The 15,014-nt window shown below is 45.3% G+C and overlaps 3 protein-coding genes across 5 annotated transcripts; all 3 read left to right on the plus strand.

Annotated features, from left to right (window-relative positions):
• The first annotated feature begins 25 nt into the window (after nucleotides 1-25).
• Nucleotides 26-2,514, plus strand: them6 (thioesterase superfamily member 6). 2 transcript variants are annotated; one of them, XM_061295270.1, is made up of 4 exons: nucleotides 26-141; nucleotides 217-306; nucleotides 1,287-1,791; nucleotides 1,857-2,514. In XM_061295270.1, the coding sequence occupies exons 3-4, from the start codon at nucleotides 1,291-1,293 to the stop codon at nucleotides 1,962-1,964; spliced, it is 609 nt and encodes a 202-aa protein (XP_061151254.1). In that variant the 5' UTR covers nucleotides 26-141; nucleotides 217-306; nucleotides 1,287-1,290; the 3' UTR covers nucleotides 1,965-2,514. The 2 variants fall into 2 exon arrangements, with proteins under 2 accessions (XP_061151254.1, XP_061151255.1); XM_061295271.1 differs by having other exon boundaries at nucleotides 60-141; nucleotides 268-306.
• Nucleotides 2,515-3,193: 679 nt separating this feature from the next.
• LOC133165528 (protein THEM6-like) lies at nucleotides 3,194-7,237 on the plus strand. Its single transcript, XM_061295268.1, has 3 exons — nucleotides 3,194-3,443; nucleotides 4,931-5,438; nucleotides 5,582-7,237. Exons 2-3 carry the CDS (start codon nucleotides 4,935-4,937, stop codon nucleotides 5,690-5,692), a joined length of 615 nt encoding a protein of 204 aa, XP_061151252.1. The 5' UTR covers nucleotides 3,194-3,443; nucleotides 4,931-4,934; the 3' UTR covers nucleotides 5,693-7,237.
• A 124-nt stretch (nucleotides 7,238-7,361) lies between these two features.
• On the plus strand, nucleotides 7,362-11,571 carry mcoln3a (mucolipin TRP cation channel 3a). Of its 2 annotated transcripts, none has more exons than XM_061295264.1 (13): nucleotides 7,362-7,512; nucleotides 8,013-8,276; nucleotides 8,345-8,512; nucleotides 8,578-8,731; nucleotides 9,224-9,305; nucleotides 9,376-9,472; nucleotides 9,541-9,640; nucleotides 9,718-9,830; nucleotides 10,125-10,274; nucleotides 10,516-10,617; nucleotides 10,706-10,828; nucleotides 10,895-11,101; nucleotides 11,191-11,571. In XM_061295264.1, the coding sequence occupies exons 2-13, from the start codon at nucleotides 8,049-8,051 to the stop codon at nucleotides 11,401-11,403; spliced, it is 1,737 nt and encodes a 578-aa protein (XP_061151248.1). In that variant the 5' UTR covers nucleotides 7,362-7,512; nucleotides 8,013-8,048; the 3' UTR covers nucleotides 11,404-11,571. The 2 variants fall into 2 exon arrangements, with proteins under 2 accessions (XP_061151248.1, XP_061151249.1); XM_061295265.1 differs by having other exon boundaries at nucleotides 7,363-7,512; nucleotides 11,248-11,571.
• Nucleotides 11,572-15,014: the final 3,443 nt, after the last annotated feature.

Raw genomic sequence — 15,014 nt, forward strand, 5'->3', positions numbered from 1 at the left:
GCCGCCGCTCTTGTTCGTTGCGTCACACCCGGGCCGTTAAATCCGGAAGTGAAAAAACAAGTAATAATAATGACACTCAATCACAACATCAAACTCTCAATATTTCATAGCCTTAATCGAGATTATTTTCAACCACCATCGGTGAGTTTTTCCTACTTTGCTGTTTCTCGGCGCTTTCTCTCAACGTCAGTTTGTTCAGAGCTTTTGTTTTGAAAGGTACCATCGAAAGTTGCCCTCTTGACACTGGATTGTTTACTCCCCCTAAAGTATGACTTTCTAAGGTTGCGCTCCACCAAAGACACACAGGTGAGTTTCTTCTTCAAGTTTACTACTCTCTCCAGAGTTAGCGAGCTCGTGGGTAGTTGAAGCTGTTGTATTGAAAACATATGTAGGTCTCGTGTGGCGCATTTGGCACATTGAGATCTGCTTTGCTTGAAATTCCAGCTGTGCATAAAGTACACTTGTTGGTCTTGCAAGACCCGTTTTCCCTTCCAACATGTCATGTTATTCTACGCATAAACTAATAGCTGAATTTTTCACGAGGCAAGTTGAGTTTATTTATTTAGCTCTTAGTAATTAGTATTACTGAGACCTCATACGCATAAGTAAAAATACACGAATCTGTTCCGCTGTGATTTTTCTTTAATTACATTTTTAATCACGCGCGGGCGGCTCGGTGGGGCACTGGGTAGCACGTCCGCCTCACAGGAGGGTGCGGTTCGATTCCACCTCCGGCCCTCCCTGTGTGGAGTTTGCATGTTCTCCCCGGGCCCGCGTGGGTTTTCTCCGGGCACTCCGGTTTCCTCCCACATCCCAAAAACATGCTTGGTAGGCCGATTGAAGACTCCAAATTGTCCCTAAGTGTAGTGCGAGTGCAAATGGTTGTTTGCCTCTGTGTGTCCTGCGATTGGCTGGCAACCGGTTCAGGGTGTCTCCTGCCTACTGCCCGATGACGGCTGGGATAGGCTCCAGCACGCCCGCGACCCCCGTGGGGACTAAGCGGTTCAGAAAATGGATGGATGGATCACGCGCGCGTGTTTCTCTAATCAATTTTCTTAATATGGCCACAAAATACTTAGAAATGATCTCAAAGGGCACTATTTTTTTATATGTGTGTGTGTGGGGGGGAGATAAAACCCCCTCAAATTTGTCAGACTGAGGAAATCTTTCACATGTCCCCCTTCCGGTCCCCAATTGCTTTTAGGTCTAGACTCTGGCTGGGCTATCTCAAAACTCAATTTTCTTTTCTATTAATCATCATCACATGGATCCGCTTTGACCTCCAGAGAAATGTGGTTCCTGCTGCTGCTTGCCGCCTTGCTGGCTCTCTTCTGCACCCTGGACGTGTGGTACTTCGTGCGGGCGGCTGCCGTGGTCATCCGCGCCTGGCTGCAGCCTCCCGTGCGCGATGTGACAGGCGAGCAGGTCATGACCAGCTGGGTGGCCCCACGCGACATCGACATGTGTCACATGAACAACGCCCGCTATCTGCGTGAGTGCGACTTTGGCCGCTTCTCACTGTACATGCGCAACGGCGTCTTCAAGGCACTTCGGGCCCTCAAGGCTTCCATGGTGGTGGGGGCGACCACTATCCGCTACCGCCGTCCACTTTATATCGGTGAGGCATACGAGCTGCGGAGTCGGGTGGTGACATGGGACGACAAAGCCTTCTTCCTGGAGCAGAGGTTCGTGTCGAGCAAAGATGAGCTTGTGTGCGCCGTCATGTACTGCAAGCAGACTGTCCTACGTAGTAGCCCAGACAGTATCATGCAGTATCTTTGCAAGCGGAAGGTAAGATGTCAACAGGATCATTTGTCCGATTCAGAAGGATTTAACTTGAGCGTTGGTTCGTTCAGGTGGAGCGTCCCGAATTCCCAGAGGACCTCCAGCACTGGCTCAACTTCATCTCAACCAGCAGTCAGCACCTCAGAGCAGAGAGCGGCCTCATGGAGAAAGATAAATAAGCAAAGACATTAGAAGTTATTAGGGAAGTCGCAATTCACAAAGGACAGGGACCAGGGCCTGCAATGAATAGCGAAAACCTGTGAATAATTAATGTCCCTCTAGAAAGGGGATTGCACAAGATTATAGATAGATGCTACAAGATGACAGCAAAGCAGATATCATGCATCTAGCATGTACACAATCATGCTACATGAAGGCTATATTCTGTAGTTACAAACAAACCACATTCACACGAGGCTCATCAATACTAGCCTAAGTCACTTAATAGCAGGGGAAAAGAAGCAGGAACATTCTTTGTTTCACTTCCAACAACACATGAGAGGCATTCAAGGTCCGTGAAGAAAAACCCTGGAATTACTTTAACCAAACAGCAACATCAAGATAACACCAGGCAATGCCAACGTAATACTTAGATTACTTTGGCCTAAGTACAAAAAGAAATCAATTTATGAATGCTAATCTGTGATTGTATGGGGGATCACTATTTGTTATTTTTGTCATGAGGATAACTTATAAATCTGTGAATTAAAGTTGCCTTTTTGCATCTGAGTACAATGATTCAAACCTCAAATCAAGGCAGTTGATGGTTAAAATGGAAGAGAGAAAAAAATTAAGAAGTGTGTCATTTTTAGAAGTACTGCACTTACACTGTAAACCATAACACGGATGACATCATCGTTTAACCTTATAAGGTGAATGATTACGGCCTGAGGCATTACGTACTATGAAATGACAATTTACTTTTATCTTTAAGGGGTATTAGTTCACTAGCATGATATCAAAGTTATCACAGCTACGTGTTATCTTGCAAAGGCGCCAACTCCTCAGTGAGGAATGCAGATAGGTAGTCCTCGAAGACGCTAGTTTAAGGACATCACGTAATTTGCGAAACATTCACGTGTTGTCATCGTAATGGGCGCCTTCGGAGAAAGGGTTTACATCATGGAAGAGGCTAAATGGTGAGTAATAAAAAAAAAAAAAGAAATTAAACCGCGCTCAGTGTTTCTGGTCTGGGCCAGGCAAAGGGGGCTACAGGGTTGGATTTGTGTTTGTGGCAGTATTAAATATTAACGTGTGGGACAAAAGGTTATGTCTGAAATTGAACATTGTAACCAGTCAGCTCAAAAAGATACGTTGTATCTAAATTCCGAAAGGCCCATGAAGGAGTACCACGCAAGAGTGGTGTGTGATTGGTGGAAAATGAGGAAGCGAAGTTTTTGTTTTAATGACGCAAACCAATTTCATTTACAAGCGCTAGAACATAACAAGTAGCAGGCGTATTTGATGAGTTAAAGAACAAATAAAAATAAAAACTAGGGGCAGCAATTGGGTAATGCAAGTGCGGAACCAAGTTCCTGCCTTGTCTCTTGACGTCACAAACCCGGAAATAATGCTGATACGCTGCCTGTACCCTCGAGCAGAACACCGGTTTCTTGGTCTCATCGCAGCAGATGGTAGTGCTCCCTTAGCAACTCACGGTGAGTCGTTTGATGCCTTAAAATTATCAAAGGAGAAGCCGGTGAAGACTAAAATCGGAACATTTCTGCAACACATGCTTTATTACGGATTAGCAGGGGGGAGTCGTGATCGCTTATGCAGTTCAGCTCAGCCAAGCTAGGTAGCTAACTATCCAAAGCCAGAGCATCGGACTGTCCTCTCAAGGTTGAACTGAATGGCTTTAAATTTTTTAAGCGAGCAGCGACACGTTCGTCTACGTTAATAATGCGTCACTGTTGCGGGAGTTAGATCCAAAAGATAGCAGGTGGAGTACAAATTCGTTGATGCGACATTTAAAAATTCTAATATTTGTCAATTTGCAGGAATATAGATGTGCAATTGTTGTACCGTTTATAGACTTTAGTGAAAATCTAATTTTTTTTTATGTTGATCATTTCTCATTAATTTAATTATAGGGATGGGGAACTTAAACGACTGATTGTGACACAATTTCCGTCAGTGTTCCAGGAGGCCATTTAGGAACGCCCATTTTTTAAACATGTATGACAAAAAATGCCATTTTATTAAGGATAAGATATGTGCATGTTTTTTATTGAACCAGTTTGCAGAAGAGCATTTAAATGCATATGGAAAAGAGTTTGCTCAAATAAAAAAACGGGCCCTTTGCATTTGAATATTCTGTACCATATTGAAACGAATAAATTCTATTCAAAATTTGTCACCTGCGTGAACACTGCAGTTTAGACCAGTCGTTGATCCTCTCCATAAAGCACGGACTTAGATATGATTATGAAAATGGACTACATGAATAGTCATATGGAAGTCTGTGCTGTTAAGGTGAGTCGAATTAAGTCGTCACTCGCCATGCATGTTTGTTTACAATATTAAAAAAAACGTTGAATACGTCCACGCTTTTAGAGGACACAAATTTGTGAACCCCTCATGCACCTCAAACGACATGTCAACGCTGTGGTAAAAAATAATCGTTGGTTGTTCACATTAAATAATACAACCTCAGAGTTGGAGGCGCTGGTGCTCGAATTCTGCCATCTTGTGGGTAACATTGTTATTACTTCCCGGCTCAGCAACGTTAACATTTAATAATAATAATAATGATAATGATCAAAGACTACTCCTAGTGGGCGGATGACGGCGTGCCCGTCCCTGGTATATAATTTCTGTAATTTCTTTTTAAATAAAAAAGAAAGTATATAGATTTTAATCGATTTTAATCACTACATATATTTGATGTTTGTTTTGTAATGTGATTATATTTTTTTCATATCTATTTAGCCAAGAATATTTTTGCTTTTTTGAAATATTTGTATTTTTTATCTTTTTAATTTTTTTATTTCATGTTTTTGCGTTTTCTTCCAACATTTTACCCAGTATTGTTTTTAATTATTGTTTAAAAAAAGGCTACTGTTAATGTTGCCAATGTTTCTATGATCCCATCCATCATTCAGTCCTTTTTCTGTTTTCTTTGTGTTTTTTTTTGTCCATTCAGAGACATGCTGCTGTTGCTGCTGCTGCTAGGCCTCCTGGTGCTCTTCTGCACTGTGGACGTGTGGTATTTCCTGCGGGCAGTGCAAGTGATGATCCAATCCTTGTTCCAGCCACGCATAGATGATGTGCTGGCAGAGCAACGCGTCGACGGCGTGGTCCTCCCTCATGACGTGGACTACAAGGGCCACATGAACAACTCGCGCTACCTGCGCGAGTGTGACTTTGCCCGTTTCCACCACTACATGCGCAATGGGCTCTTCATGGCCTTGTGCAGGATGGGGGCTAAGATGGTGATCGGGGCCTCCACCATCCGCTACCGGCGTTCCTTGGCGTTTGCCGAGACGTTTGAGATCCGCACCAGAGTGCTGGGCTGGGACGACAAGGCCTTCTACCTGGAGCAGCGCTTCGTGTCCAAGAAGGACGGCTTTGTGTCTGCTGTGTTGCTCTGCAGGCAGAATGTGGTGCACAGCAGCCCTGAGGAGATTGTTGAGTTTGTCTGCAAAAAGAAGGTGAGTGACACATTGTGGGCCACACTGAAACTGTTGGATAGGCTGAAATTGGAACAGTATGGGCATGTGTAATGACCTCAATACATTTATATAGAATGAAATCATGGTTGTTTGCCTGAGTCTCGTTTTTTGTGTGTCACCAGATCCAATGTCCTCTGCTGGGCGAGGATGTGAAGCACTGGATCAACTTCATTTCAGCCAACAGCCAAGCCCTGAGGGCCGAGAGTGGACTGGTGCAGAAGAAGGACGAATGAACGCATGCATATCGTTAGCAATACAAACACGGTAGAGGACCATCCCAGGCCTCATGATATTTCCTTTTCCCAGTTTGTTACGAATATTATTTTTTCCGGCGTATATGATGTACTACGGAGATATGATCATGAAAGTGAGCGATACGTTCACACAGGCATGCGGAAGCAACTTGATCTCCTGCCAAGACAGGAGAATGTGTGCGCACTTCTGAGGAGTTGGTTGTCCAGTACTTGATACAAAGAAATTGCACAAAAAAAACTTCCCATAGAGAAACGTCAATATTTTATCATGAAGGGATCATTTGCCGTTTTAACGGGTGGTATTTAAAACTGTTAATGTAATGTTGCAGGCAACTTTGAATGACAATGCAGTACGCAGATAATATAATTTATTTATAAACCTTGCACTTCATCTTCTGACCAAAATATGATTATTAACATTGAGATATTTGAATGTTGTTTATGTTATGAATGGACTGATTGATGACAGCCACTCGTTGACTTGTTAGGTTTATCTTAAATTATTTATGGAATGAAGCCGTGTACAGTCAAACCTCGGCTTTCGAACGTCCGGGTTCTCGAACAAATCGGAATTCAAACGAAAGATTCGAGATTTTTCTGCTTCGGTTGTCGAACAAAATTCGGAGGCTGAACCTCGCGAGATGAGCCGAAAGGACCCAAGAAAACCCGCGCGCGCGGCCCGGATGCCGACTGACTCAGTTCCTTATTGTATTTTCGTTACTTTTAGGATTATATTCCCCCCTAATCATGCCTCCAAAGAAAGCAAGTGGGAGCAGTAAAGCCATCCTAAAACACAAAGACGCTCTTAAAGCAATGCGAAAGTGAGCGCCCGGCGTGTTGCGGTTGCGCGACCGGACCAAATTAAGCTCCCTGCGCACGGAGGTCCACTTAAAATTTGGAAAGTACATCAGGGCGTTAAAAATATTTTCTAAATTTCAGCGACTGCTCTCTCACAATAATGCGACCAGAGCGGTGCAGTTGTGCGATCGGACAAAAATGCGCAAATGAAAAAATGCTTAAAAAAGGCGGGGTTTTTTTGTCTTGGAACGGATTAAATTTTTTTCCATTATTTGTAATGGGAAAAATAGATTCGGAATTCGACCGATTCACTTCTCGAACTGCCTTCTGGAACGGATTGTGGTCGAAAACCGAGGTTTGACTGTACAATAAAAGTATGTTGGTTGTGTCTAATGGCATTTTCAAATGAATACAATCGAAATTAGGGCTGAATGAAATCTAATTGCGACAGAAATTTTACGATTGCTATATAATGTACGATTCTCCTCTTAGCATGTATTTATTTTATTTTTTACAAGAGAGGCGGAGTACACTGTAAATCGGTCGCCAGCCAATCACACTCTTATGGACAAGTAGTCATGCTTGTTTCTACAATGTTGGGAAGACAGAGTGCCTCAGATTAACAACATAGAGGAGGCGTTTATTAAATGTTGTGGCCATATCAGGCTGAGGTATTCCTTATATGTCTACTCAAAAATATTAGACAATAAAACAAGACAAACAAAAGCTCTTGGACTCATAATTTATTTTACCAATGCTCAAATGTCACAATATGGTTGGTTATCTCCTTAAAATATATGATTAAACCTAAAGATTCCCAGGCATTGACCGGTGTTCTATGGTTGTGCTGCTGCTTTTTTTTTTTTTTTTTCTTTTTTCAAAATGGTGTTTGGAAATTCCATAACTGGAAAAACTGAACATGACACAGAAGTATGAAAATCGCCGTCGTGGAGCGTACTGTCGTGTAAGCAGCACCACCAATGCACAGCCACATGTGATAGGTAAGTCCAATATTATCATTTTTACTAGTGTTATCATTATTATTGTGTATTTACCCTCCTTTTTTTTAATATCATAGTATGATCATAGTATCTAGATGTGTCAGCATAAGTGATTTTTAAATAATTTTTTCTTGTTCTGTTGTGAAGCATGTTGTACATTGTATTTATTTAGACTATTATTATATTACTACTATTTAAATTATATTTATTTAGTATTAATAGGCAAAGTGTTGAATATCAGTAATCTAGATGACTTTACTGTCATATTTAGTATTTGCGATGCACTTTTAAAAAAGAAAATCAATTTATCGCCATATTGCGCACCACAAATCTATTACGCTGAATGAAAATATTCTTTTAAAATTTAAAAATGTATTTAATTGAATTTTGTCGTCTCATAAAACTGGTGAAAGGTCATGTAGGAAAACCAGTTTGATAAACATCAGAATGACTGGAATGATGGAGCCATTCACTAACTTGAAGTTGCGTTGTGTCTGAAGCACATTGAAGCGTTCGCAGTGTCTGTGTTCGGTGCCATGGAGGAATCGGAGCCCCTTTTGCCTGGCCGCTCGGAGAACAGGAGAGCCAACGGCCACTGCAGATGGAGTCTTCGCACCCCCAACATGGACCCCAGGGTGGTGGAGGATCTGAGGCGCAGGCTCAAGTACTTCTTCATGAACCCTTGCCAGAAGTACAAAGCTCGAGGCCGCAAACCGTGGAAGCTGATGCTCCAAATATTAAAAATTGCCCTCATCACCGCCCAGGTGGATCATCTCGACTGCTTCTGATGAATCACAGAACATTTCCTTAACTTTATCGTATTCTCTTTCAGCTGGTCTCATTCGGACTGAGCAATGAGATGATGGTCACTTTCAAAGATGACAACCTGATGGCATTCCGACATCTCTTCCTGAAAGGATACAAGGACCGCAATCTTGGAGGTCATGTTTTGCACACCAAAACAGACGTGTTCGAGCACATCGACTACATCATCAACAGGGTAAATTGAGCGAAACCTTGTGCGTTGACAAAGTTTCAGTTTTAATTGACATTCTCCTCTTGCAGTACATCAATCTCCAAAACCTGTCAGTAGGTAATCTGGCTTATGAGAAGATTGATGGAGAGTACACCCCACTGTTGGTCTGCCAAGAGTTTTACCGGAACAGCAACATCGACCCCGGAAACGAGACCTTCTACATTGATCCGCACGTTGAAACTGGTAACAATTTATGACACTGTTTCAAAAAATATAATATAATGTAATGTTGTTGGCAAATAAGGGATTTGGAATTTTTGTATTTTTTTAGAGGTGGATATTCCGTCATAGTTTCAGCAAACAGGACTCCCACCAATATGATTTTTTTAAAGGCCAATTTTGATTGGACTTTTGATTGAATTCCGATAACTGCAGATAAATCCCCAAGTCTCTGAAAGAATAAGCGTTTCAGCTGAGAAAATGTTGTCATTGATTGAGTTTGTATCAGTAGAGAGATAGTGCTTTTACTAATGACCTGAATGCTATGAGTCTTGTTTCACTTTAAAGAAGAGCAAAACATAGTCAATTGAGTCATGCTTTTATATTTTTACCATCTGAATCATAGCGGCAGTGGAAAATAATCACAAAGTGGAATAAAGTGCATCTTCCGCAAAACATGTAGAAGCCGATGTTTATCAGAGGAACAAATTTAGCTGATAATGTTTTCATACTCAGAATGCATTTCCATCTACCCTGTGCTGTCATTGGACAATGGCAGTCTGGCCGCGCCCCTCAACTTCTCTTTGGACTTTAGAAGGTGATTAAGAGTCAAACTATAAGTGTGTTAAGTTGCCAGCCTACTCATGTTGTACGTTCCTTGCGTCCAGGCTGCTGTCAGTCAACGTTTACTTCACCCTGAAAACCATCAACCTGCAGACCGTGAGGCACCACGAGCTTCCCGATTGTTACGTCTTCCACGTGGTGGTCAGCTTCCACCGACGCCATTGCACAACAAAATGGCGGCGACTCACCCGTTTTACATTTTGGTGCAGATCACGTTCGATAATCACGCCCACAGTGGAAATATCAAAGTGGCGGTTGGAAACGATGTCACCATCAATGAATGCAGAGACTGGAATGTGGAGGGCACTTGTAAAATGACAATTCATCTTTGTTGTGAAATTCAACGCAGCCAACACTAACCCCAAATCTGTGTTTTGCTATTATAGCTGGAAAAAACGACTACCTCCTGCTCTTCTTCGATTCCGTGGTCATCCTCGCTTGCTTCACCTCGCTGATCCTCTGCGTACGTTCCGTCGTCAACGGCATCCAGCTCCAGTTTGTGAGTAATGTTGATCCTATTTAAACTCTGCTGTTGCTAACCAAAAAAGCAGCACCAAAACAAGTAAAAAAAAAAGTCCCTGGGTTTGATTTTATGACTGTCATAAAATTGCAACTGTCTGTCATGTGCATTGGTTTAAACAACACTTTAACTTTACATTAATTGTAATATACCAATCTTTATGTGTTCCAAAATCCAATGGGCCGTTTTGTTGTTTTCACAAAGATTTTGCTGCAGGTCTTTACCGTCATCATAGTCTTTCTCTAGTGATTGTCCGTGCATATCCCCCTGCAGGAGTTCAACACATTCTTCCACGCATACTACAATAAAATTGTGACTATGTCCGACCGCTTGGAGTTTGTGAATGGCTGGTACATCCTCATCGTCGTCAGCGACACTCTGACCATCGTGGGTTCGACTTTGAAGATCGGAATACAGACAAAGGTGTGTTTTTGTTCATGGTATATTTTTATGTGTTAGTGAGCAGGACTGCTGAAAAATCAATAAATATGTGTTTAGAAACACTTGCACTGGCTGCAAAGGTCTGACCCATTATTCGGACGACCAATTAGATTGTACGATTATTGCCGAAAATGACTCGTGATGGTTTGTATTTAATTTGCAACGTATTCATGGCGCTGTGGTGTAGAAATCTTTTGACGCTGATTTTTTTTTCTCTTCTCAGTTCATGACCAGTTATGACGAGTGCAGCATCTTGCTGGGAACAGCAACCATGATGGTGTGGGTGGGCGTGATCCGGTACCTCGGTTTCTTCAAGAAATACAACGTAAGAGTGGTCACATGCAATATTGTGTGAAGAGAATAGGTTTCCTTTTTTTTTTTCTAAATCTGTTTCATTTATTTATTTTTAACAGATCCTAATCTTGACTTTGAGAGCGGCTTTTCCAAACGTGATCCGATTCTGCTGTTGCGCAGCCATGATCTACCTCGGTTACTGTTTCTGCGGTTGGATTGTGCTTGGGCCGTACCACGACAAAGTATGTCCTCGAGTCATATCCCATCACTTACTTCAATTACATATTTTCCAACAATTCTGTCATCAGTTCCGGACCTTTGACAAAGTGACCGAATGTCTCTTCTCGCTGATCAACGGTGACGACATGTACGCGACCTTCCTGAAGATGCCTGATAATGGCTACATGGTGTGGCTCTTCAGTCGCCTCTACCTCTACTCTTTCATCTCTCTCTTCATCTACATGGTGCTCAGCCTCTTCATCGCTCTCATCACTGACACCTACGAGACTATCAAGGTCAGGCCGCCGACATGGAAATAACAATGGAACCTCTAAATTTAGACGGCTTCCGAGTATTTTACTTAATTTTTACTTTCGCTTTGGAGGTTCCAACCTGCATGCTGCGTTCAAATGACCCCAACCTGATTTTCAAACTGTCGCAGCATCATCAGAAAGAAAAAGTGCCGGTGTCCCAGCTCCAGGCCTTCTTAGCCGAGTGCAGAGACGAGCCCGAGTCTGGACGCTACCAAACGGACGAGGAGCCACTTTCTTCCTGCCTCTTGTCTTGTTTTTGCTGTGGCTGCAGGAAGAAGATTTGACTTCTGTTGCTAATTGTCTTATAATCATTCTGTTTTGGAATCAAATTGTCTATATGAAGAACATCATATTTTATTGTGTAAAAACTACAATGTTTAAATTAAATTATTCCAGTAATTCGTAAACCTATGGCACTGTCGGTTTGAATAAAAGGGTTTAAGAAATGACAAGTCCGTGCACTTTTAGTTACTAACTGTTGAACAGAGAGCGCCATCTAGAGGAGTCGAAAAATACAACAACCGGTTCATCCATCCATCCAGCCATCTTCTTCCGCTTATCCGGGGTCGGGTCGCGGGGGCAGCAGCTTCAGGAGGGACTCCCAGACTTCCCTCTCCCCAGCCACTTCATCCAGCTCATCCCGGGGGATCCCAAGGTGTTCCCAGGCCAGCTGAGAGACATAGAGACGTCTATCTCGCGCTCCGTCCTCCCCTCACTCGTGAACAAGGCCCCAAGATACTTAAACTCCTCCACTTGGAGCAGGATCTCATCCCCGATCCGGAGAGGGCATTCCACCCTTTTCCGATCGAGGACCATGGACTCGGATTTGGAGGTGCTGACCCTCATCCCGACCCCTTCACACTCGGCTGCGAACCGCTCCAGTGAGAGCTGGAGATCACGGCCTGAAGAAGCCAACAGCACCAGGTTGTCTGCAAAAAGCAGAGACGCGATGCTGAGGTCCCCAAACCGGACCCCCTCAACCCCTCGGCTGCGCCTAGAAATTCTGTCCATAAAAATTATGATCAGAATCGGTGACAGAGGGCAGCCTTGGCGGAGTCCAACCCTCACTGGGAACGAATCCGACTTACTGCCGGAAATGCGGACCAAACTCTAGCATCGGTGATACAGGGACCGAACCGCCCTTATCAGTTGGCTCGGCACCTCGTACTCCCGAAGTACCCTCCACAGAACCTCGACGGGACACGGTCGAACGCCTTCTCCAAGTCCACAAAACACATGTGGACTGGTTGGGCGAACTCCCATGCACCCTCGAGGATCCTGCTGAGGGGTGTAGAGCTGGTCCACTGTTCCACGGCCAGGACAAAAGCCACACTGCTCCTCCTGAATCCGAGGTTCGACCACCCGACGGACCCTTCTTTCCAGCACCCCTGAATAGACCTTACCAGGGAGGCTGAGGAGTGTTATTCCCCTGTAATTGGAACACACCCTCCGGTCCCCCTTCTTAAAGAGGGGAACCACCACCCCAGTCTGCCAATCTAGAGGCACTGTCCCCGATGTCCACGCAATGTTGTAAAGGCGTGTCAGCCATGACAGCCCCACAACATCCAGAGCCCTTAAGAACTCCGGGTGGATCTCATCCTTTTTTAACTACCTCAGTGACTTCGACCCCAGAGATTGGAGAGTCCCCCTCAGAGTCCCTAGGCCCTGCTTCCACAATGGAAGGCGTGTAGGTGGAATTGAGGTCTTCGAAGTATTCTCCCCACCGACTCACGACGTCCCGAGTCGAGGTCAGCAGCACGCCATCCCCACTGTAAACAGTGTTGACGTTGCACTGCTTCCCCCTCCTGAGACGCCGGATGGTGAACCAGAATTTCCTCGAAGCCGTCCGGAAGTCATTTTCCATGGCCTCGCCAAACTCCTCCCACGCCCGGGTTTTTGCCTCAGCAACCGCCGAAGCCGCGTTCCGCTTGGCCATCCGGTACCTGTCAGCTGCCTCCGGAGTCCCGCAGACCAAAACGGCCCGATAGGACTCTTTCTTCAGCTTGACGGCATCCCTTACAGCCGGTGTCCACCAGCGGGTTCGGGGATTGCCGCCACGACAGGCACCAACGATCTTACGGCCACAGCTCCGGTCGGGCGCCTCAACAATGGAGGCGCGGAACATGGGCCACTCGGACTCAATGTCCCCCGCCTCCCCCGGGACATGGGAAAAGCTCTGCCGGAGGTGGGAGTTGAAGCTCTTCCTGACAGGGGATTCTGCCAGACGTTCCCAGCAGACCCTCACAGAGCGTTTGGGTCTGCCAGGTCGGACCGGCATCTTCCCCCACCATCGGAGCCAACCCACCACCAGGTGGTGATTAGTTGACAGCTCTGCCCCTCTCTTCGCCTGAGTGTCCAAAACATGCGGCCGCAAATCCGATGACACGACTACAAAGTTGATCATCGAACTGCGGCCTAGGGTGTCCTGGTGCCAAGTGCACACATGGACACCCTTATGTTTGAACATGGTGTTCATTATAGAAAATCCGTGTCGAGCACAGAAGTCCAATAATAGAACACCGCTCGGGTTCAGTCGGGGGGGCCGTTCCTCCCAATCACGCCCTTCCAGGTCTCACTGTCATTGCCCACGTGAGCATTGAAGTCACCCAGTAGAACGATGGAGTCCCCAGAAGGAGCGCTCTCCAGCACTTCCTCCAGGGACTCCAAGAAAAGTGGGTACTCTGAGCTGCCGTTTGGTGCATAGACACAAACAACAGTCAGGACCCGTCCGCCCACCCGAAGGCGGAGGGAGGCTACCCTCTCGTTCACCGGGGTGAACCCCAATGTGCAGGCGCCCATCCCGGGGGCAATAAGTATACACACACCTGCTCGACGCCTCTCATCGTGGGCAACTCCAGAGTGGAAGAGAGTCCAGCCTCTCTCGAGAGGGCTTGTACCAGAACCCAAACTGTGCATGGAGGCAAGTCCGACTATGTCTAGTCGGAAGTTTTCTGCCTCGCACACCAGCTCGGGCTCCTTTCCAGCCAGAGAGGTGACATTCCATGTCCCAAGAGCCAGCCTCTGCAGCCGGGGATCAGACCGCCAAGGTCCCTGCCTTTGGGCCCTCCCACAGGTGGTGAGCCCATGCGAAGGGGGACCCACGTTTCTTTTTCGGGCTATGCCCGGCCGGGCCCCATGGGCGAAGGCCCGGCCACCAGACGCTCGCCTTCGAACCCCGCCTCCAGGCCTGGCTCCAGAGGGGGGCCCCGGTGACCCGCGTCCGGGCGAGGGAAAACCAAATCCATTCATGTTATTCATCATAAGGGGATTGTGTGAGCCGTGCTTTGTCTGGCCCCTCACCTAGAACCCGTTTGCCATGGGTGACCCTACCAGGGGTATGAAGCCCCAGACAACATGGCTCCTAGGATCATAGGGGCACGCAAACCCCTCCACCACGATAAGGTGCCGACTCACGGAGGGGTTCATGGAGCAAAATACCTGCCATTCAAACAGGGGTATGTAGACTTTTGTTCCCTTCACCTGAAATGACATGTTTTAGTTCGCACTACTGCAAATTAAAGCTTACTTTAAAATTTTTCAACTATTGATATTTGAAAACTATAAAACATGACAACTTGGTATGCTTTTTTTCAGTGCAACGAAGAGGTCTCATTCTGGGAGAGACAATGGCGATAACGAGCTGCCACAAAATCTTGGATGTCCGGTAACGGAGGGCCCCATAAGAGAGGCAGGAGTCAGAATATCAGAGCATGTTATTGAATATACTTCAAGCTCTTTATTAGGGGTGTAACGATTCATCAATACTAGGGGTGTAACGATACATCGATACACATCGATTAATCGATATAATGCTCTACGATTTATTGGCATCGATGCTAGATGTAAACATCGATTTATATCGCCGTGTTTGACCTCAGACATTAGACGCGACTTT

This window comes from Syngnathus typhle, linkage group LG13 (genome assembly GCF_033458585.1).
Source record: "Syngnathus typhle isolate RoL2023-S1 ecotype Sweden linkage group LG13, RoL_Styp_1.0, whole genome shotgun sequence".
In the NCBI taxonomy this organism is placed as follows: domain Eukaryota; kingdom Metazoa; phylum Chordata; class Actinopteri; order Syngnathiformes; family Syngnathidae; genus Syngnathus; species Syngnathus typhle.